The following is a 24,376-nucleotide window of genomic DNA, read 5'->3' as shown; positions in this document are numbered from 1 at the left end:
TTTAAAAAATAAATCAAAGGTTTATCTTTTCTCATGCTATTAAGGAGTCTTTTATTATGATTTTTCTTAACTGCACTCTAGCAAACTTCCACTGCTTTGCATTAGGGAGAGCCAAGTTTGCAGCGCTTGAGTTGGCTCCCGTGGGATAGCGTGGCCTTCTGTACAGCCTGTGTATACCTCGCTGCTTTTCTGGAGGCTATAAACAATTAATTAAGTCTTACCTTGTCCTTATTCTGATGTCCTTAGGAAGATGAGCAAAGCAAGAAGGTGTAGGGGGAGGCATTAAAGGCAAGCTCCCCCAGAGTTGTGCTGTTCCTCCACTTCTCCACTGAACATTTGAGGCTTCTGCTGTGGGGATGAGTGGAGCTTGTGGATGGGTTTCATCTGCGCTGCCGAGTTCCTTGCCCGTCCTATTGACAGATGATATATTAGAACGCATGTGCAATATTTCCAAGAACAGTAGAAGTAGGTCTTCTTACTGTTAATCTTTTTTATAAGATCAATACTGGTTAATCTTGTTCCTTCAGCTTTCACATCATCCTCTTGCGAATAGATGCACGATGCTGGAAGGAGAGAAGCTTTCTCGCCTTTCAGCTTCAGAGCCTCCCGGCTGTATTGAGCTGTTGCAGCGACATCCATGTGTGTTTTCCTCCCCTTCTACACTTGTCTTTGATACCTTTCCAGCCGCATTTGCTCTCCTTAGGAAGCCACACAGCCTCGTCTCTGACAATTTTTGGTGCTACCCGCAGTGTCCTAATAGCAGTTTTGACCCTTCAATTAACTTCAGGATCGCCTCTTTCAGCAGACAAAACCTGTATAGATGCCAAAAGCCTCAGAACAGATTGGGAAGGTTGGCTGAAAGACCATGAAGATTAGGGACATATTTTTCCTTTTGTCAGGGAAATCAACAGCAAAGGGCCCCGACACAAGAAGGAAACTTTCCCACTGACCACAAATAGGGGCTTAAATTGAATTTTCAAGCCTTTAAAAATAAATCGTCATTTTGTATTTAATTAAGCAGGGTTTCATGAATGTAGTAGTATGCTGAGGTCATGGGCAAAAAGAAGGTTTTCCAGTAATTAGTGCAGGGTCCATGCTGTTCTGGCAAAAACAGCCATGATGTCAGCCCGAGACTGGAACAAGAAACTGTGCCTCACGGTGAACTTGCAACACAAACCTTATTATTGAAGGGGCAGGTCTGACAATTACTAGTGCTGATCGTGTTGGACACACAGTATATTTTTCCTTTTAAAGTTGCAAAAAAGGTGGTGTGGCTTTTGGTGTGCTTTTTTTTTTATTTAAATTTTTTCAGTTTCTGAGTCAATGAAATTGCTGCCATGCCAAAGCATCCTTTCTCTTGCTTCCTCTAAATAAATAAATAAACTTTAAAGTTATCAAACTTCCGGATCTTTTTGTTTTGTAAATATGGAAAGTGGCCATCTCCATGTTTTTGTTTAGCAGGAGGAGCTTAGTTTTAGTTTTGTTAGGTGAACCCAAATGCAAAGGGCAGGAGCAGCAGCGAGCCTGAGATGGGAGGCATGCGCAGGGCGTGCCTGGGCAGGTTGTGCTCTCGTGGCCATTGCTGCTTTTTAGGCTTCTATTTTAGGTGAAATTGCAGGGGTTTGGGTACAAGCCAAGCGTTGTGACAGCATTCGGAGTACGTAGTTTTGCAGCACTCTCGGATTCTGCTGTCTGGTGAGTTACTGGAGTCCTGTGGAGCTGGAAGGGAAAAGTTTGGCCGTATAATCTGACTGTTTGGACTGTAACTTCCATTGGGACATTAGCAAAACCTTCGCTTGAATTACTTAACGCTCTTGAGTTTACTTGCTGCTGATCGAAAATAGTCTGGTCATGTGAGTGTGCCTTATATTTCTTGGTTTATTTGTGCCATGCAGAGAACAGTCACACATTTTTTCCTTTTAAAATTGGCAAGAAATACCTCTGATAAACACTATCTTGGGAATTTATATATAACTTAGAGCTGTGACCCTCCATAACTCGTTCTTACCTGATTTAGCGTAATGACTGTAAGTGTCAAAGGAGTTGCTCGGCTATGTTTCTTCAGCGTGTCTGATTGTTCTCTTTACTGTTTCCCCTTGGTTTTATTTTGCAGGCCATGACTGCTGTGAGACGGTGAAGGTGGCACTTTGTGCCTCTAGAGAAGGTCACCCTGTTCTGGTTGTGGCAGAAGACAGTTTCCAGTTTATCCAGGATGAAGCCTACGATGCCGCCCAGTTTCTGGCCACCTGCGCTGGCAACCAGCAGGCACTGAACTTCACCCGCTTCTTGGACCGGTCAAGACCACCCGCTGCTGATGTGGACTTTTTGGATGAGAAAGTGGCTTTGGCATTTCGACACCTGAAACTGCCGGCAGAATGGAACGTGCTGGGAGCAGACCAGTCCCTGACCGGTGAGGAGCTCTAGGGCTCGTGTGAGACTCGTGGGTTGGGAGAGAGGTAAAAAACCTGTGAGAAAAGGTCCCCTGCTTTGGGAACCCTCCACACGTCTTTGAAAGGGTGTGTTGGGGATGGACGTGATGTGCACTAGCGTGTGCCCCTACTACATCTGCATCCTGTGCTTTGCACTTCAGCTGCCTTCTAACATGAGGCGCTAATGTTTTCTCTGTGTTTTTTTCCTATGAAATAGCACAAGCTGTTGTAAATAGTCAATGTTTTAACATCGACCCAGAAGGACTATTTTTTGTGTGTGCGCGCAGTGGTGTGTGTATCACGCTTGTGAGATTTGTGAAAGAAACCTGTCTGTGTACAGAAAGTCGGATGCTCCTGGGAATATTATCCCTGTGCCACAAAATTGGCACTTGTGGTAAATGTTGATTTTACAGCACATGTGTACAGTGACTGTAATGTGGAAAATAATACATCTAATTTTTCTTGGAGAAGTTGGGGCTCTGCCCCTGAGGATTTGTATTGCATCCCTGGTTGCACCCCAGCTGGATGAACATAGACGTTCCCCAAAATAAATGAGCCTCGGACAATTTTGCAAATAAAAGAGAGTGAAGGTGGAAAAGCCTGACTAGCAGTAGCCCTTAACCGCAGCAGAGAGGGCTGCTGAGAACTTATAAATAAAGCCCGAGGCCGTCTCAAAGTCTCTGCCGACTGGTGAAGCAGAAGTGCCGAGGCATTTGGGATGCTGTGGCATGCCCATGTCCTTGGAGTTCGGTTTTGGGAGGTTTTTTTGTCACAGGGAAGCTTACGGAAGCGTATTGATGCACTGGGGGGTTAGTTCCAGGGTGTACAAGTTCTTCCCGTAAATTTTCAGGGTGTTTCGGCAAATAGTTTCACTTAAGGAATGTGGCCGTGAGGCGTGCGTTATCTTTTATAGGATGCGAAGGCGTAAGCATTCGGAGAGTGATGGGATGTGGCTTGCTCGGCGCAGCAGGCTCAGTTCTGCTCACCAAGACAGGGTTTTCTGCAGTTTTTCTTGCTTTATTTTTCACTGCCTTGCTGACTGCTTTTGTAAATGTGAATACACAGGCAGGCAACTGAAGCAGTGTTCACAGATGTTAAAAGATTTGATCATGTTTAATGGTTTCTGGATAGAAATCCAGATGCTGTCATATGTTTATGAGGAGATAAACGCTAGGTATTTTTTTCCTCTGTGTGGAAGACACTGATGTTTTTTTTCTGCATTTAAAAAAGCTGTGATAATGCAGACATTTGTGGGTTAAGTGAAAAAATACAGTCAAAGTGATCTTAAGTTAACAAAAGCTTTGATTGAGGCTCTGAATTGTCGATGATTTTGCAGGAAGGCTGAGATCTGGTTTCTCTTTTTGACTTTTGATTATTCTTTGGAAGATCAGCACTTGGGGAAGTCAGGTCATGGGATTTACATTGATCTGCTCAGCAGGCACTCGTGTGCCTGGAAGTGGCGGTTGTGTGCGGCTCTGAATGCGAACGGACCGGTAGAACATCCATTGCGTCCCCAGTGAGAACGGGGAGCTCTGCAGTGCTGAGCGTTTTGGCACCTTGTGGTGAGGTTTTTGTAAACAAAAGTATAAGTGAATAAATACAATGGCACTAAAAATGCAACTTTCATCCAAGAATATTGGAGCTATAAAACATGTTCCCTTGAGGCGAGTCCTTTCGTAAATAACTGAAAGCAGGCAGTTTATCGATGTCTTGGTCTGTCTTTCATCTTCTGATCAGCTTTTTTGCTAGAGGCAGATTTATCTGGTAATTTTTTGCAGTGAGGCAATTATACATAAGGTATTTGGGGGAATCTTTGTGATCGTGACAGGAATGCGTACGCATCCTTTTGGTCACGAAACTGTTTTGTTAGAGCAAGGTGGAAGAGGTGTCTTTGACTTATGATGGAGCACTAAATTAGACAAACTTCTGTGGTAAAATGTAGCACCCCTGTGCCGGTGCTTGTGGGTTAATTTGCGTGGGGGAGAGGGAAGAGCACAGCAAAGGCTGAAACTGTGGGAGCATTTGAACAATTACGTGTGTTCTGGCCAGTGCCCCTCCAGTGGGACACCCCGTCCTGCGCTGTGTCACTACCTACGAACAGCTATTCCAATTCATATTGCACATTTTGCTAAATGTCAGCACCAGATACTTCAAATAACCTTCTCCAAGGGGAAAATACTATAGAAATGAGAACAAAACAAAATGCCAGATCCTTTCTTGAAGGATTTTTTAGCGCTGCCTCTAAGCTGGCATGTCTCTATGGGCTCTTGTGGGTTGGAAACAAAACGCTGCTGTTTAGCAAAACCTCTGAACGCAGGAGCGAGCCGGGAGGCTCAGCCAGCTCCCCGACTGCAGCAGCTTGATGGGCAACTGCTGTTCAGAGATGGCTGCTGCTGTCAAGCACGTTTAAAAACTGATTTTTTCAAAGGACTGAAGCAGGAGCCTAGCTTTTGCAAGAACAGTTAGGAAGTTAATGGCCTTTCTGCGGGTGGAAGCTCCACCATCAAACACAGCTCTGTGCTGATTTTTGAGGAGGGGATGGCTCTCTGTTGAGGTTTCCCTCAGGTTTCACCTCCCAAGTCTGACTGGTGTTCAAGCAGAGGACAGGGAGTTCGTTGCCGTTACACCCCAAAGGGCAGAGAAGCTGCTAAAAGTAACACCCAGCTCTGGCTGCCGAGGCTGTTATCTAATCTTTTGTGTCAGTAGGTTTGCACAGTGCAAAGTGCACGGTTAGGGTCCATCCCGCCGAGGAGAAGGAGGCATGTAACGCCCCATGTGCTCCTGCATTGGTTAATCTAATCCCTACAGCAATATTATTGTAGGTATTTGGTTAACACTGCTTAAAACCAAATATTTATTAATTTATATTATTCAGGTGGAGTGTAAAAGATAAAAGTTGTTTGTGATCACAAGTCCTTAGTTCTTCACCCAAAATCCATTGAAAAAAAGTGGATTCATTTGGACCTTCAGCAAGCTTTGGATAAACCCTTTGTGCCAATTTTAGCACCAGACTATGTTTTTGTAGGATTGGGGCTCTGATGACAAGCTTTTGGTTCAGCAGCCAGCGGCGTGGAGCGTGGTACCCAGCCTGGTCTTACCACTGACAGTAACGCTCAGGTGATGGAGTGCAGTGGCTGGACATCATGAACCCCCGATGAGAAAAGCAGCTTCAGAAGACAGAATCCTCTCTCTCAAACCATTTATCAGTGGTCTTGTCTCACAGCTTTTCCTGCTTGCTTTTCTGAGGAAAGGTGACGTTCTTGCCCAAAGTTCTTGCTTCTAAGTCTTTGCCCTTGTAATTTGATTCTGATTTGACTTTAATGAGGTTTCTACATAACAATTTCTTTATGGAACATTTTCCCCCGTGATATAAAAGCTATCCTCTCACCCTTATCCTCATGACAGCTACTCTGAAAGGATGTACTTAGGTTTCAGGGTGTTTTGATCAACATTATGTTCCTGTGGAGAAGTATCACAGTCAGCCATCACCCGTGGAGCTGACTGGAAAGCAGAGAAGGGACCTGTGGTCCTTTTTCCAGTAGCAGTGGCCATGGTTTTGCTGTCTGGTTTATTCATAGGATGTTGTGCACCTGACTTCAAAGTTGCCTTCCTAATCTCCAACTCTCTTATTTTTCTCATTCTTCCTAAACCCACCTACTGTGTAGGATATTGAGGTGGAATCTTCTACTTGGTATTTTTAGAAGATCTCAGAGAACAAGTCTTTGCCTTTAATCCTTAGCCTAGAGAAAAGGACCCCGGAAAGGCTTGCATTAAGTATCGGTTTACCTGCAGATACAAAATATTTTAAAGAGGTCCCAAGTAATGGGATTTTGGGAGAGTAAAATATCTTCCAGATCCCACTTGATGCCATACTAGTAGAACTGAAGATGGGAGCATCAAAGTTTTCCTAACCTCGGAGGTCCTTGGGCTCAATCCAGTCTTGCTGAGGCAGGCAGAAGATAATCAACCATTTGTTTAGATGAAATGGATAGCAAAAGAACAGCTGGCACGTGCCGAGGCCGAAGGAGACGGAGGAAGCAGCACCACGGGTGGTGCCGTGGTCCTGCTCCGCTGGCGCAGCAGCATGTCCTGGTGTTGCGGGGGCAAGGCAGGGCACACGAGTGTGTAGGGAAGGGATTTGCGTTGCAGGTAAAGAGTGTGTCTGACCCCCAAGTGTGTCCTGACCTCCTCCCTGCACGGCTGCGGTCCTCATCGCTTCTGTCCCGGGGCGGTTGTGTCCTGAGGACCGCGCTCTTCTCCCAGCCGCGTGCTGTCCCTCTGCAGTAAGGGACTCCTGGGCCTTGCTCTTAATTAGCTGTCTGTCTGTATGAACTCAAATGGCGTCCGCAATTTCAGGATATCCATAATTAAGGATTACTCTTGTTACCATGGTGCTCCAAACACAGCATTACTTTCAGGTGCCATATAATCCTGTCCATCTTCATTATTACAAGTGCTCTGTAACTTTCTAAAGAAGGTAGTTGTTACTGCTGTCAAAAGTAGGGTTATTTACTGTTCTCAGTGGCATTTAAAGGCAGCTGTTTAAATGGAACAGATTGTTACACTTTATAACTAGAAATCAAAATTTAATATGTATTCTGAGGGTGCATACAACATAAATATTGGACTGTGATTTTTCTATTTAAATGACTGAAGAAAAAATAAGCTAACTAGAAAACCAGAACAGAATATTTGGAGGTATGAGTAATGATTATGACTTGTGTTGCGGGGGGGGGGGGGGGGGGGGCAAAAGGCAGAAAAAAAAATTAGGGAGGACCCAAGGCTCAGGTATGAAAAGCTTAGAGAGCTTAATCCTTGAGTTAACTACCAGTAGTAAACAGATCACTTTCAAAATTCCTTTTAAATAATGTTCCAGCAAAACCTTTGAGCAAACAGTCTTTGCATTTTGCTCATTAAAAGTAAGCGGTGAAACCCAGACCTATGGTTGCAGTTTCAGTGGTATGAGCTTGTCGAGATGGTGCTTCCAGGAGCTGGTTAATGCCGGCAGAGGGTTGGGTGGTCAACCGCGATACGGAGCCGTTCCCCTGGGAGCGTAAGGAGCAGCAGTCCCTTGAGCTGCGAGATAGTCAGCCGCAATTACGAGCAGATAACCAGGAGACCATCTCATTAGATAAAACGCTTAACAGCCTCTTAACTTTAGGAACGCAGTCACTGGCGTCTTGAATACGTACAGCTTCCCAGAAATGCTGCGGAATAAACATCCGCGTGCAGTAAGTACAGCTTGAGAAATGGCAGTCCCCGAGCTCACCAGGTAGGAGGTGGGTAGAGAGGGAAACGTCCTGTCCTGGCTTGAGATAGTCTGAATGGATTTGGGTTACGAGTTTGATAACTTTATAAAAGCAGTAGGATTTCAGTGTACAGCACAATGTGAGTGTCACCGTGATTAGAGATCGTAAATTTATTTTTTATTTTTTGCAGAAAGGGAGAATGTCTGAAGAAAATAACAAAAAAGCACTTTATTTTAAAGAAAAAAGCAAAAAGTCTAAAAAAAAACCTTTAAAAAGCTTTCAGAAATAGTTAGAAGGAAATTTGATTATTAGGAGCTAACGTTTTTTTTTTCCATGGGAGGATGTTAAAGATATGCAGCTGATGATGTTTTTCAGACATAAAGCTTTAATCTGTTCATCTGCTGCACTCTTCTTATAGTTTCTCATTCAACCCTTTCAGCATAATCGTTACAAGTATTCTTTTCATTGGGTTTCGCATCCTTTCCAATCTGCCGCTCACCGCCTTCTCTGCCCTCTGATAAAGCACTGCGTGATATAAATCAATGTGATCTTTTCTGTGCTAACAGCACAAAGTGGCCTGTTCAGCTGTAGTCCTTGATAAGATGTAAAAAAAAAAAAAAAAAATCTTTTCCATACCTAAATTTAATGCCCTCTGCAGTGGAAAATGGGAAGCAGAAAATAATTCATGTTCAGGCAGTGTCTGAAATGTGCTGCTCGGTCTGTGGCTGGGAAATCATTGGCATGAGAGAGTTTCTGTTCCCTTTGATATTGATGGGAAAGGGGACATGAAGATCCTTTGGTGTGCTTTGAAAAATTTCTTGTTTATAAGATTAAAAAAGAATTACCCACCCATCTTTTCACGAACGGAACTCGTAACTCCAAACACAGCGTCTTTGCCTTGACCTTTCTTCAGTACCCTTGTCTGCTGGAGCCTTCCTCTAGGACCTCAGCCTTAAGTGGTAGCTTGTTGCTGGTTTTTGCTCCTCTTGTTTCTCAAGGATTGATCTGAGCAGTGAGAACACTCTTGAGAAAACAAGATTTTGAGGTCAGTTTTGATGGTAGATTTCAAAATTGCTGAGTATATGTGATTTTGAGTGAGAACCTAGTGAAGGTCTCCATTGCAGGATGACTAGCAAGAGATACTAGCCAGTCCATGGCTGGCTGTTCCTTGATGAGATGTCTCCGGGCATGGAGGATAAACTGAGCAATTAGCTGTGGGTTATTCTATACAGAGTGATTTTTAAAAAAGAACAGTATTTTTTTTTTTTCTGTTATTTAATCAGGTTTAAAATGAAAGTTTTTATGTAGAGAACAGTTTGTGTGTTCTTGGATGTTTCATACCCAAACTTTTTTTCTTCAATGCTTGTTTTGTGCTAAGAGCAACCTTAATCCTTTACCATTAGCAAAGTACATTTGATAGTCTTCTGTGGAAATTTTCTCCTTAGTTACCCATATAAACTGTCTGTTCGTGTGTCACAGCTGCAAAAAAATACATAAAAATAATATATCTAAAGTCTTATGCTTTGCCAGCTGGATTAGTGTGCCCTGCCATTATGGACAGTAATCATATGTTTCAACTCTTGCCTATTACTAGGAAACGAGAAAGGAACAAAACAACCTTGGCCTTTCCAGTATTGTATGTCTTGTATTTCCACAATTTCCTAATTACAAGAAGCTTTTTGTTGACATTCAAAGGACAGCCATTTTAAGATGAGGAGCTCACGGTTCATGTGGGGTAGGAGAAGGATCTCTGGCTATTCCGTGTTAAAGCTTTTGTTATTCCCCCATGCCTGGGACAAGCATTTTGTGCCATGACAAGACCTTGAAATCATTGACTGAATTTCCAACATTTTGTGCTACAAGCTTCATCCATTCAAAGGTAGGAAGGCTGGAGGGATCTGTCCGTCTTCCTCCCCTCTCCATCCAGCAGCACTCCCATACTTGATGCAGACCAACTCTCGTCTTGTTCTGAGCAATACCATATACCAACTGATGCATTTTTCATTAATGTTAATAGTTAATCCATCCCACAGATGGCACACGCCTTTTAACTGTAGCCGTGCAAGTTTTGCACACTCCAAAGCCTTCTAAAGCCATTGCCTGGGGCCCCTGCAGTTGTTTTATGTACAGTACTTTGTCTCTTTGCTGCCATCATCTGTGCCCATCTGTTAGGATGGCCTCATGCCAGTTTATATTTTAGGCAAATCTTTCCAAATAGGCCTGGATAGTGAGTTTGTATGTTTAATATGTTCCGGATGGCAACACGCCATGTCTTCTTGTACAGATCTTCTGTGCACGTCGTCGTTGCTCAAAGGCGTCGGGGCAGGGTCGCATTCAGTTCAGTTGCGTTTGTAGGCACCTCTATCCAAACGCTGGGACTACTGTGACAACTAATTTGATGATAAAGAAGATTGTTTAAAAAGAATGAGAAAAAGTGGGATTTTCAGAAGTTGCAGTCATATGAGCTGATTACGTGAGATGGGCATTTGGGACAACTGGGAGGGGGCATTTCATCTATGGAAGTAAGAGGTAGGGAGGGACACCCAGTTGGATCAAGGACAGGATGAATACTTGCCTGCTTCTTGCAGAACTTGCAGTTGGTCCGTGTGTTTATTGGTGAACCAGGAGTTGGTCAGCAGAAGATGTTTCTACCTAACTGTAAGGTGCTCAGCTGAAGGAGGAGGAAGCGTTTTGGTCCAAGGACCTGTGCTTATGCTTTACAGGTCTATGCTGCTCAGTTTTAGGTAGGAACATGATTTTTTCTTTCTACAAAGCAGCTAGAACAGGAGATCTTGTGCTGGAACAGATGTGGACAGGCCAGTGCAACACGTTCTTTATTCGAACGGCAGTCGTTTGCTCTAACAGTAGCGCTTTTGTTCTTCCTACGTCTTCATAGGAAGAGTTGTACCACTTTAATTGTGCTAGCTGACTCTGCCAGCATACAGGTAACGTAGGAGCTTTGTGCAAGTACAGGTTCATTGAGTGAAACCTTGGGCATCTGCTTTCACTCTGGGTAAGTCCTACCTGTATCCACTTACTCATTTTTGCAACCTCATCAGTAGCCTTTCCGTTATGTCTGTCTATATGGTGTGTTATTTTTCATTATTCTTTAAATCCAAGGCTGTCAACCATTGATTAACTACCTTGTTGCATTGTTTATTTCTGAATCATTACACTCCATGGCACTTAACACCAAAATCCCTGTCGTTACTCTCCTGCAGGCTGAGAAATTGTCTCTGAGTGAGCTCAGCTATTCACTTTTTCTCTGATCAGCTGGAACCTCCATTCAGACATGCTCATGTATTCAGGACAGCATGGTTTTGCTTTCCAGTAATCAAGAGGAGGTTAGGGGGGAAGGATTGGTTTGTAGCCCAGAGACTTAATTTGGAGTCATTCGGAAGAGAGACGATGCCAGAAAGCTTTTGGTTCTTGAATACAGATTAGTTCTTCAGGAATTTATCCAAAATGTGGGGAAAAAATGTGTGGCAGGCAGGGGAGGACTCCCTATTTTTGCTTTGTTTTTCACTGAAGGTCCTAATGATGTCCCTTAAGAAAGCAAGTAAGCGAGAAAAACAACAGCACTTTGAAGAAGTGATTTCTCTTGGGACATACTTCTTGAGGAAAAAATACTTGATTAAATCCTAAAGCCATTATGTACATGCATTTTTAAACCTGCTGTATAGGTTTGGCTGGCAACCAAATTAATAACCCAATAAATCATTGCTATGATATTAAAGGTATAATACCAAGTGTGCTCACTGGCATGGTTTACTGAGACCCAGTTGGCGCTTTGTTGTTGCTTCCAGTCAATACTGAAATCCTTTGTTAATTAAAAGAACAAATTTTTATTTCTTGCAGTTTTCTTAACCGAAATGTTTGCCCTTCATACAGAAGTAACAGGCTTTGAGCTGCAAATACTGTATTTCAGCAGTGCATCTGGAGCTCGTTTCTGGTTGAAGCTCTTTAGAGCATCATTCTAGGGCTGCAGCTTTTAGAGTAGGGGGATGTTTTTCTGAGATGAAAGCTTAGGCTCAGGAGTGACTTTTACCAAATTAGGAGGTCACGGTTATTAAACATAAAAAGCAGCACCGGGGATTGCTAGTTTATAAATGCTGCTACTTAGAATGATAGAGCATCTATATAAAGCTGAGAAAAGCTGGTCCGAGGCATAATCAAGACAAGAAAGCAAAATCCTCACTTTTTTTTTTGTCTACACAAGAGGTTAAACTGATCTCTTTTATAACTGCTTTAGATTTGTGCTTCAGATGTAACTGATTTTTTTTTCACGCCTTGGGACAAATCAGCGTCATGTTAAATAACAAAACTTGTCCGTTCGTAAAACCTGGTCCTGGGTATGTGAGGAGAAGGCTTGGACGTGTAGAAAAACCCACCTGTCCATGCCAGGTTCTTTTTGGAAGCGCTGCAACTTGGTGGTTACCGTGGCTGTTTATGAAATGGTGTGTTTGTCACATTGACTTCTGTGGTCAGGCTTACCCTGAGAGGTCCTGAGCACTTCCAGTCCCACTGTAGCGTGTGCCTCGCTTTAAAGTACTGGTCTCTCCTGGATATTGGCAGTCAGCGTGGTTTTTCCAGGTGCTGCAGGTTCTTTGGCTTTGGGGCTGTCAGCTCCATGCCAGCTGTTGTGTGTGGCCCTCCTGGGAAGGGGGGGGGAATATGGGGTTCACCTAACCCACAGCCTACAAATTCCCATTTCTTCTTTCTTCCCAGAGAACATCCCTCGGGAAACACTGATGCATTTTGCGGCGAGGCTGGGTCTGCTGCGGCTGACGTGGTTTCTGCTCCAGCAGCCGGGTGGAAGAGGAGCTCTCAGTATCCACAACAACGAAGGGGCAACACCCGTGAGCTTGGCCTTGGAGAGGGGCTACCAGAAGCTGCACCAGCTTTTGACAGAGTAAGGATGATTCGATGGTTCCTCTACTAGTTCTCCATTCTCTATCATGCTTGCCTTTGCTGGTACATTATCACTGAATAGTGTCTAAGAGCTGTACCCTTAAAGGCAATTTTTGTATAATTTTGCTTTTACTTTTCTTGCTAGCAACAATGAGGGCAGGTCCTTAGGGTGTAGGGGAAATGCAATAATATTATGTTCTCCTTTTTGTGTTGCACAGTGTTCTGCTTCCAGCTGTCTCTTAAAGCCCAAAGTGAGTCACTGTAATATTGACTAATTAAGACAAACCTTCTGCAAACACAAGTGAAAAAGCTTTTCTTTGAACAGGCGCAGCTGCCCAAAAGAGGGGAGCTAGCGGGCTTCGTGGTGGTGGTTGACTGTTGTGTTCTTCCTTTATAGATGTGGAGTTTTTTGGTTAAACGAAATAATGATAATTGTATTAAAATAAGGCAGCATCTTGTAGACAACAGGTATCTTACCAGTATAAGTAAAAAATGTAGATAAGAATTAACGCGAGTATTTAACAGCAGAAACAGTTCTCTTTTGAGTGATCTTGAGAAGCAGCCAGATCTTATGAACTCGTTGTAAGTAACGAGTGGCACGAGCATTTACTGCAGTGTTTTACAAGGAATCCTTCAGAAGATGACAAGTTATTTTTGAATAGCAAATGTTTGGAGATCTAGCTTTAAAAGTTGAGGCTAATAAAGACAAAGAGCTTAAATAAGTCCTGAGGGGGCTATTTGTGAAGGAGCAAAGATTTGGTCTGCATGTGTGTTATTCTGATGCCTGGTTTTCTTAAGCTTTGTTATTAACTTTGTTTTTCTGAATTGAATTTTCAGATACTTGAGGTTTATGTTGAGTGTCCCAATGTCATGGTTAGGAGTCTGTTGTGTTGTCCACATTATCACGCAACATTTCTCCATTAAGAACTGTAAATTATTCTGCTTTCTATAGTTGTTGGGCTGCATGTTAGAGGGCAAAAATATGATTTGTGTTGCTGGAGTGACTGTATTTTAAGTTTCATCTTTGACAATTCAGCCGACCACATGCAAAGTGAGGGTGAAGGAGAAGGTGCAGGGTGGGATGGGAGCTATTCTCTAACCTTTTCTTCTGCCACCGTCGGCTGGGATTAATACAGAGATGATGAGTGTTATTTTTTTCTCCATCGAGTTCAACAGTCATACTGTGAAAACACACAACTCTCTTGCAGACTATCTTGTAAAATTGGAATGTGCATATTTATCATATAACTGCAACGACGTTCTTCAAGGTGAGACTAACCGTGTTAACAGACTTTACATACCGTCAGGAAGCTTAAGTTGGCCAAAACTTGATTGTAGAGCTTACAGCAAATAGTGTAATCGGAATATGAGTAGAGCTGGTAATTTAAAAAGAAATGGGAAGTAAACAAAACTCTTACAACAGTTATTCGTGTATTTGGTGGAGTATTTCACAACTAGTTCCAATACTGGAATGGCAGTTCTCGCTCAGTGGAAAGAAAAAAGAGGCGTGCTTGGATTACACGGCATTGCCCTGTGCCATTCACTTTAACAGATGCTGCCGGTGTAATCCGAGGGATTTCTGTGATGACCTTTACAGTTCATCTTTGGAAATAAGACACTAGCAACTTCAGTAATGTTACCATCAAGATCCCAGACTCTCTTCTTCTTTGTATATCCTTAAACTGGTCGTTATGGTTAGTTTTCCTCTTGGACTGCTGGCTGGAAAGATCATGTATAACCATCCGACAGCCATGCCACATACCCCGTGACTCTGAAACACCCGCCATCTCCATGAAGCCCTGCAAACAGAGATCTGTGGATGCTGGAAGTCACGGATCCCTTTCTCAATGGGTGGGACGATGGTGAAGCACCGTGCAACGAGCTCGGGGCTGGCTGGAGCGGTGGGAGCATGACGTGACATGGGGACCGCCGTGGCCCTTCCCCACGGGAGGACAGTGGCTGCAAAACGGACACGTCCTGATTTCCCAGCAGAGATTTTTGTTGTGCTTAGCGCTCTCTGCAATGAGATGGGATCGAGGCTTGAAAATCCCTATTGAGAGGAGAAATATTGAGTTTCAAAATATAGAAAAGCAGCCAAATTCCATGAAGAGACTATATATCACTTATGTGCTGTCAAAACACAATGGATACTGTACAACCTCTTTTCTGCACTCTGCTTACGCGCACGCTGTATAATCCATGCACGCAAATTTGGCACGCAACTTGTACCACTCAGCAAAATACAGAGCAGCAACGCATGTTAGCGAGAGCCCGTACAAAGGAGTCATTATTTTTACAAGTAATTAAGCTGCACTTTGCCAAATAAGTGAATGCAGTGTGTTTTGTCATGCATTATCCTTAGGGGGATTTTATTGTTCACTTGCTTGCTAATTTGCAGGACCCTGCCTTTTACAATGATTCCTCCAGCCAGCATTGGGAAGGGGTGAAATTTTGCTGTATTTGGGGTACAATCATTAAAAAGGAGACACAAAACCTTCTCCATTGTTGCAGTTTTGCCAGGGTTTGGCTGCAAAGCAGCTTGATTCAGCTGCAGTGTAAATATTTTTCTCAAAAACTAATTACGCTGGTGACATTTTGAATTTCTGTTTATCGGATGAGCTTTCCCTTTTCAGCTGTTGCAGTTCTTCATGTAAAAAAAAAAAAAAAGGACCCTTTGCAACCCTTGAAGTATTCTTTTTCTGCAGTCTTGAGCTTTTGCACTGGCTCTTGCATCCTCTGGCAGGAAAGGTGCATGCTCTGCTTCTTTTGAGGCTCCTCCAACTGAGGAGCTGCCATAGAGCACACGTAGGTGGCTGAAGATGGAGAGCAGGATGCCGATTGCAGTGTTTATACATCGGTTGTGTTTTGTTCCCGAGGGTGCTTGTTTTATCTTTGAGATTAAAACTGCACAGTAAACATTAGCCTGAGGTGCAAATGGAATAGGACAGTGCATGAGGAAAAACATATATAAGGATTTTCTCTAGGAACGTCCTTGTTTGCTTCCTAGCAGCTTGGTTAACAGTTTGGCGTTTATTTTAAATACAAATTTAGATATAACTGTTCTTTACTTGCATGAAAAAGCTTTGGAAACTAGGCAGGTTGCAGCACCCTCTCTGAGTCTGAACGATTTCTGAGTCTGGTAGGAGCAAGTTCCGAAGCGAAGGATCCTTCCTTGAAGCCAGTTACTTGCCGGCGTTTGAATGGGGCGATGCTGGCCGCGGGGCGTTGGCAGAGCGGGGCTGCTCTGCTCCTTAGAGAAGGGCTGGCTCTGAGGAGGCAGCACAGTTTGTTAAACGGGGGGTAGTAGGCTCCGCGTGAGTAACTTGGCCTCTGCAGTAGGACAGCTGCAGTTTGCAGTAGTCGATGTTTGCAAATGCCGTTCGGTGTAGTAATACAATCTGCCTGCCCGCTCCATGTTCTTCGGTGCTCTGCGAGGCAGGCAAGGAAAATGGCTCCAAGAAACAGCGAGCGCGTGGAATTTCAGAGAAGTCAGAAGGTGCCGTCTTGTAAAACATGCAAACGCTGATTTTATAATCTGATTTCATATCTGCAGAGCAGAGTTCTGTCTAGTAACCCCAAAGTATCAGGGTTTTTTCCCCGTGAAGCCAAATGCTTGTAGTTTCTTCACAGCTGAGAGCGATTTATGCCCCCCTGAAAAAGGGGAGTAAGGGAAAAGTAAAGCCCGTAAGAAAAACTCCTGCGTTTTTCCTGTCCCTGCAAAGGAGAAGCTTCAGAGTTGTAAGAGTCTCTGAGTTTTTATACTCTAATATTAGTTTTGCTTTTGCTGGTTTCCCTGCTTGCTTATTGCTGTAAAGCACTTCTGCACAGCTCTGGGTTTGCTCTTCCTTCAAATCTCCTGGTAGCAGCCAGGTGGTTCAGTACGTGAAACTATAAGTCAGTACAAGTCTGTATTTCCAAAATTAAACTGATTTAATTAACACACATGAGGAATAACTCACTGGTAGCAGAAGGGTTTTATGAATGTTTTGCAATCCATGATTATCATTTGCTATTGTTCTGATTTTACGTAAGTAATTGGTGAAGTCTGTGCGGTAATGTCCATGGTGCCTCTCAAACGAGGAAGATTTTTTGGTAACTTTACTTTTATAATTGAATAAACTTTTCTGTTTTTCTGAGACAGAGCTGTAGGAGGATTTGCCTGGTACCTCATTTCGTTGCACCCCAATTTAGCAAGTCCTTTAAGCTTGTGTTTAATTTTAGAAACATCCAGTTTATATTCAGCCCAGAGTTTAAGCGTGGTCTTAAAATTGTGGTCTGAAAGTGTGGCCAAATCAGGGCAAGAGTTAAAGAGGACATTTTTCATTGAATTTTCATGTTAGGTTGTTCCATTAAATTCAGTCTTTGCGTAGGCGAAGAGCCGTCTGTGGTGCAGATGCTTTCCAAAAATCACTGGTTTCCTGGGGCTGGAGACATTGCTGACCGCTACGGCTGCAGTGCCAGACTGTGGCAGCTGTACGTAAACACAGTGCTCGTACCCCTGAGAACGTAGAGGCTGGACCCCCCTTTCCTGTGTGCACCCCTGCTGTTATTCCGAGCTGGGAACTAAGTGTACACGGCTCCGACTATGCCCTTGGTTGCTCCAGTTCTCCCAGTATTTATTGGGACCATGGGCAGGACACAGCTGGGGACATGCAGGTGGCGAGAAGGTTGTTACCACACTGGCAGGCAATGCCGTATGTATCTTTAAGTTTATTTCTGTCTAAGCAGAATTAATGCCTGAAGAGTTTATTGAAGCAATGCTGATGTTTTTCTCTCTGTTCTTGCACCCCAAAACAAGCAACAAATCCTTCTGATGGCGATTCAGGGTGCTGAGCAGTAGGTTTAGGGTATGGCTTGCTGTGGTCTGGCAGGAGAGGAGAACAGCTCACTTGGTCTCTATAAGTGCTGGCACAAGATTAACTTTTAAGGGGGGATTCAAAGACGTTTGAAAGGCAATGAAGAGGACCTGATGAGAGACGCATCTGTTAAGAGCATGCTGGTTTAGCTACAAAAGTGTGGGAAGAGCAGGGGTCCAACAGGGTCTGGTTTTGTGGTTGTCTGTTGCTGAACTTTATCGTTTGAAATGCCATTGTCTAATTCATTGAACATCGTGATTAGAAAGATGCTGAGATGCTGTGGGGTTTCTTCAGGGCACAGCAGAGGAGCAGACTGGGAGCAGGGGGACCGGGGAACCAGGTGTGAACATGACGGAGCAGGAAGAGTTTGTGTTTGTGTCTTTCCACCTACTCACCCGCTGCGTGCTCCAGCTATTACTTGTTTCCTAGTGTGTTCCCACATCCCTGTGACGACTTGCATCTTCATTTGTTGGCTCCCTCCTCTCCTTTGTTTTGTGTGTATCCACCTCTGAATGCAGAAGAGAGAGAAGTGGCTTTGTCTGTAGGGTAGAAACAGCATTTTATTGTCCCTGATATCCTGCTCAGAAATTGGAGGTTCTGGAAGGTGATCCTTGCGTCAACAGACCTGTGAGGAGGAGAAAGAAGAGGTTTGGGAAGATATGGGAAGAAAATGGTTCCCATCCCCCATAGCAACCTTGATCTGGAGATGATCCCAAAAATTATGGGGGCCGTAAGTCCTGAACAGCCTTGTGCGGTTGGTAAGTGATTGCGATAGACCAGCTCCATTTCAGGATAAATTTAGAAAATGCAAATAAGTGATTTCCCAGAACTGCTGGGTTTTTGGCCTCAGGCACGGGTAAGCTGCATACTTTAGTCTCTGGAGCAGATCTGCTAGAGGTAGTGACATTTGTAGTGGAGATGGAAGTTTGAACAGATTATCGTAGAAGAAGACTTTGTAAACTGCTGTGTCAGAGGCAGCTGAAGCGATGGTTTTATCTTTGGGTTGTGTTACAGAGTCTGTGGTCACGCTCACTTGCAGCTTGCAGTGAGTTCTGCAGAGACAAGTCTTCCTTCCATATCACTTGTCCTGATCTGAGATGCTGTTTTTAGCTGTAAAGAAAACATTGCTTGATGAAGTAGTCTCCATGACTCTGCTTTTGTATTTAAAATGAAACAGATGGTATCTGTTTTCGCTCTTGAGTGCATTTCATAGATTCACCTTAAATTTCTTTTGTTTACTGATGAGACTCCCAAGTTGACGTTGAGTTCTGTGTTGGACCTACAGCTCCACATCCCAAGCAGGGCATCTTTCTCATTAGATAAGACTATGAAAACAAAACAAAGGGAAAAGTGCGTTTCATAACAGATAGTTACTCTTATGAAATGCACGTTATAGTATTTGGCAAACATATTTACCACAGTTTGTAGCTGTATTTTTTTTTAAATGTGTAATTAACTTTAGGGCCTGAGAAATGCTTGGGTTTAGGAGCGCAGACCCTTTGTGGTAGGAAATACTGGATGTGCGTCTGCAAACAGCTGTTGAAGGACCAAGCCAACTTTTCTTTCTTGTATGATTTCCTACTGCTTGGTGTGTTGATCAGCGGACTGAGAAGTTAGAATTAAATATTTCGAAGCCAGTTGTTAAATATTCAGTCTGATATTGAAGAGTAGGTTATGCAATCCTGAATTCAGTTCAGTGTCCGAACTCACTGCGGTTATGTTTGTGCAAAGCACTGTAAGGGGTTTGTCATCATTTCTACATCAGATGAACTTTAACTCTTTCCTTCAGTGTCAAAAGCATTCCAATTAGCAAGTGATCTATAAAATTTCCTTATATAACAAACGTATTTTTTTTTCTACTTTTGTGGGGATTTTGGAACGCTTGGAAACACCTGAAGTATCAATGCTGTGTTTGTTAAATATCTTTCAAATTTACGAATGGTTGATTTGTTTTAATCCATTCTAGACATACTAATTGCACGTGTTTTCCAAGTCTCCTCTACAATGCATATTGATACAAAAACAATTAGGAGCCAGAAAGTGTTTCTATGCACTAGTGTTTTGTATGTCGCTAAAGGTTGTGGGTGCAAAGTTGATCGTACGTGTACAAAGCCTGTGTTACCCCAGCACTTCCACAAATTTCGTTGAAGTTCTATTTTGTCAAATTTCTAAGATGTCTTGGGTTTGGATGGTGGTGACTGCATGAAGTCTGGCTGCTAAGCTCTCACAGGAGGGATTGTTGGCTTGATTTAAATTGTCTGTGCTAGGGACGCGTTGTGCAATCGTCACCAGCATCCTGTCCCAGTAGGCGCTGTTCCTTGTTTATCCCCGATCACAGCCTGTCTGATCTCGTGTTTTCAGTGTGATATTAATAACAACAGTAAGAATTCAGAATTTGAATGAGGATGTAAAGTTAAAAATCAGTTTAGTTTTTTATTTGCCTTACAGATAAGAGCATCTAAATTCTAGCACTTCCTAGCTCTTCACTGCAACCATAATACTAGGGGCTTTTTTATTCAAGAAGGGGAAAAAAAAAAGTGGGGTTTTTTGTTTTTTGTTTATCAAATGAATCTAAGGGCTGATGCTTTCAGAATAAACCCGCAGCTGTCGTCAGGCTTGCAGTAAGACCATAAGAGCTGGCAACACTACTGAGTTTGATTTGTTTCAGCCAAAGTCCAGCTCGGAAATCTGGAGGGGATATCCCCAGGAAATAACACCTTGAGTTCCCACACCGCCTTCCTTGCCCATTTGTAAAACTGTGGGATAAATCTTCCTAACGCGAGGTTCTGCTTAACCCACTGAGGCTTTTTTGTGCCTCTTCTGATCTCTTCCTTCTTCTCTTCCTCTCCCCTCCGTTCAAAGCCTGTTATCTCTGCACCGGAAAACGCGCCTGCCAGGGGCACCGGCACCGCAGAATTTCAAACCCTTGTCACCAAGCACCGTTTCTACAACTTCTGAAGGCGAGCGGAGCTTTTACTCGGGTTTTTTTGTTCTTTTTCACTTATCTTCCCTCCTCTTAAAAATATCTCGCCTGTATCTGCAGGAAGTCAGGAGCCATGCTGTGTTGGTGCAGGCTTTCCTCTCCCTCTTTCCGCCGCTCGCTGGCTCGGGGCCATCCTATCTGCCCCCCTCTGCGAGACGGGAAGAGATTCAGCACACGAGTACAGCTCGGCTCCTCCTTCGCCAGGGACGAGTCTACTTGGGTGATGCTGGCAGGTTCAAAAAACGCTACCTGTCGTCTTGCTTTACGTGCCAAACGGGCAGGACGTGATGCTGTGATTTAAGCAATCTAATTAGCTCCCAGATCGAGCAGGTCATGGCCTTCAGAGTATTTTGGAGGTTTGTTTGCTTCTCCTCTCGCCCTTTCTTGAAGCCAGCAATTTCCCTTCTGGGTTTACATCCATGGGACAGATGACTGCAGCAGAAGCAGCAGGGACCAGAGCTGGAGGACTTCTTCCAGGCTTTGTCAGTGGGACACGGCATGGTTGTGCCGAGAGTGGAGCTGGTGAATGCTGTCAACCTTATCGGTCAGTCCTTGCTTTTTTTTAACCAAGCAAGATACTTTCTTCTGCAAAAGTTGGGCTTGGAGATTATGGCAATGAAATTTTCAGTTCACCGGTATCTTCTACATATTTTGGTGGCAAGTTGTTGAAAAGGGAGGATGAGAAAGAATTGACCCAGGATGGTTAAACCGCCTAAGATGATGGATTTCCCTTGTTGCTGGCAAGCTGCAGCAAACTGAATTTTTGTGCTGAAGGGAAGCAGATTTTCAGGCTTCTTGAATGCTGGAGCTTCTATGTACATTTTGTTAATAAATCTTCAGTAAATATTTGCATATCTGTTTTTATCTCCTAGTAGACCAGTTTGGGTATGCAGTTGTATACAATTACCGCAGAAATTCCTAATCTGTACAAAATAAGCATCTTTCACAACCACGGAGTACAAAACACGTGACTGCAAAGCTTCCCCCCGCCCCGGACTAAAGTGTATTTTTATCGTCTCAGTAAAACCCAGGGCTTGCAGTGAGGCACACGGGCGAGACACAAACAGTTAAGCTCAATGTATGAAGACAAGCGTGCAGGAGCGTCTTCTCATGTGATCTACGTGGAAGTGATTGCCTGGACAACAGAAATAGTGGTGTGCAAAAAAGTTAACGCTTGCAAATACCCATGTGTCCTCTCTGCTGCAGACCACCAGTGCCGGGATGCAGCGCGGTATGAAAGGGATGATTTGAAGGCACCAATAGATTGAGCCATCCACTACTTTACTGCTGAATTCTGTGCGACGTAGGTGACGGCTGATAAAAATGAGAGCTTGGAGTTTTTTGTAGTTGGCCGGATGGGAGAAAGATCTTGGGTCTTTCAAAAGGTTTAAAGCCCTTTATAGAGTGTCACACAAATCGGTAGCTTGAATATGAAAAGAAATTGTCGTCTTTGTAAGCAGAAGTGATTATTTGATCCGTCTGGGCCGTGTGAAGGTGGCAAACTGCAGGAGGGGTGGGCACGCTCGCGGTGTTGCAGGGGGCTCTGCCTGTCATCTCGCTCCAGATTTTGAGGCTTTTGAAGGCTCGAGGATCCTTTAAGTCTCAAGTCGTGCAAGCCGCTTTGCGGGTGCTGATTTGAAGATGCCCGTAAGTGTTCTTGAAGCTGATGAGAAAGTGGAGCAGATTCATCGTGCTCGGTTCTTTTGATCCAGCTGCTGTTGTTCTCCGTGAGTGGGTGAATACGGGTTTTGTGCCGACTGCCTCGTCGCGCTCCGAGAGCGGCCCTGGCCACAGTAGTTGCTCATATGTGACAGCTGAAAAGAAAAATACTCCAGACAGAAATGTCTGTGTTTCCTTAATAAAGGAAGGTCATTTCTTTAGTCACTTGTAATGGCTCAGTTGACTTCAGTGCCTCCATGGATTTATTATAATCACCATCGAAGACTGGATGCTTCCTTCTGTTTCCCTGTAGAAATATTGATTCTGTTTAAATCAAGACTAATTCTGCTGAAGTCAATTGAGTTAAATGGAGGTGAATGGTGGAAGACGGAGTTTTGCTTTGTCTAATTTCCTTGCAGATTTAGCCCAAAATGAGTCACAGGAGGGGGTGGGTGGTTGTGCCAGGGCAGAGCAGGTGCAACCACTGCGACCACCGTCATCTGCACAGGTTTCTCTGCTGCGTGATGAACCATCTGACCGTTTCCCCCACCCTGCTCTGCCCATTCCTGTTGGCAGTTGTGGTATTGTTAGCTCGTTAAGATTTTGCTTTCTAAATTGCATGGCTTCCCAGGGAGGTAGCCCTGTGGTTTGCCTGAGCCCAGGGGGTCACTTGCCCATTAGAAAGGTTTGCTACTTTTAAAGTAAGAAATCAGTCAGCGAAGATGCTGAAAACTATGTTGATGGTATGCATGTCTGTATACGTATTTTCTGGAATTCCTTAATTATTTGCATACAATCTCTGTCCCAGGCCCCTTCTAGGGAAATCTGTAGCTGTGCTGCAAAGGGAGATCTGGGGGTGTCTGTTGTGGCGGGGGCTGTCTCCGTGCAGGGAGGGATGTGCTCTCAGCTGGGGCTGGTCTCGGTAGGCGCAGCCCTGGTAAAAGGAAAACGGAGACATTTCCATTTCTTACGTCCCTGAGCAGGTCAGCGTAAGCCCCTGTTCCGTAACGTTCTGCTCGGCTCCACGTCTCTCCAGGGGGATGCGGCGCTCGAGAGGATGCTGTGCGAGCTGCTCTGTCCCGGGCCAACGAAAACAGATTTTGGGTTTCCTGAATCAGTTCTGATTTAAAATTAAATCTGTAAACCTGAAGCTTTAGATGAACACCTTGATAAGATAAATGTTTCCTCACCCTCTTAAAAGGGCAGCGTACCCTCTGTCCAGCTCGGTGACACCTGAAGAATTACCGCTTTGAGTTGCGAGCCTGTGCAAAATCAAGGTTTGACATTTGAAAAGAGATGACTGAATAGAAATTTCTATTGAATACATGTAACTGCTGAGTTATTTTTTCATTCTGGTCTACGATGGCATCTTTTTTTTCTTTTCTTTCTTTCCTTTTGCTTGGTAAAAAGAAAATCCATATATTGCTGCAAAAAGACAGCTTTTGAGAATGTCTTGCACAGAAGCAGTTTCACAGAGCAAGCTAAATTCATTTCAGGAGTGCAAAAATTGCTACAATTTGATGGCTGTCGGTGTTCAAAGTGGTGTGCTGGTTTCAGCGTAGAAGTAGCATCTGTACCACGATAATCCTCATTCCTTCTAACTTGTCCCTCTGCAGTCTGTCTTTCAGGTGTCTGTTTTTCTGCAACAGCTACTTTGGTGTTCTTCACCTGCAATAAATTCCGCTTTGAAAAGCAATTATTGTGCCCTTTGCCGCTAGTCTCATAGTCTGGGGAAAAAACAGGTCTCTACCTGAGAGAGACCTTGTGAAATAAAGCTTGTGGCTAGCATTAACTCTAAATCACATTAATTTTCAAGACCGAGAAGTGTGCGTGTGTATTTGTCTGTCTGGCCCTGGAGCCGGTGCTCTGTTTCTCTCGGGCCGTTGATTAGATGACTGTCCAGAGTGAAGAACAGCGTGCGGGTCCTGCAATGCAGCATCCCTCCTCGCCTGCAGATTAACCTACGCTTGTTTTATTGCAGCGAGGAAGTCAGGGAACCGGACTCCTGGAGCACCTTGTCGCACACCGTGCACTCGGGGGACTACAGCGTGAAGTACCACCGCCGGCTCGATGTTTATATGCTGACGGCTGAAGCCAAGGAGGGGGTAGCGGCCAGCTTGGAGTGTGACATACGGCACCTTCAGATGCACATGCAGAGCCACCAGCACATGGTAAGGAAAAGGGTGAGATGATGAAGGAGAAGCAGAGCTGGCTGGTTGCTGGTTCATAAGCAGCCTGGCACCAGGGTGGACTTCCCCACATAGGCACCCTTCAGGAGTGTATTTACCT

General features: G+C 44.1%; 1 protein-coding gene across 1 annotated transcript in view; it reads left to right on the top strand.

Annotated features, from left to right (window-relative positions):
• The window catches only part of LOC129210572 (A-kinase anchor protein 13-like), a 121,899-nt gene that overhangs the window by 90,298 nt on the left and 7,225 nt on the right, over nt 1–24,376 (top strand). The window contains exons 7-9 of the mRNA XM_054836431.1: nt 2,114–2,410; nt 12,407–12,590; nt 24,069–24,258. Coding sequence (XP_054692406.1) covers nt 2,114–2,410; nt 12,407–12,590; nt 24,069–24,258 — 671 coding nt within the window. The remainder of the gene's footprint in view (nt 1–2,113; nt 2,411–12,406; nt 12,591–24,068; nt 24,259–24,376) is intronic.

This window comes from Grus americana, chromosome 10, assembly GCF_028858705.1.
Source record: "Grus americana isolate bGruAme1 chromosome 10, bGruAme1.mat, whole genome shotgun sequence".
Taxonomy (NCBI): Eukaryota; Metazoa; Chordata; class Aves; order Gruiformes; family Gruidae; genus Grus; species Grus americana.
This window is presented reverse-complemented; position numbering and strand designations above follow the sequence as displayed.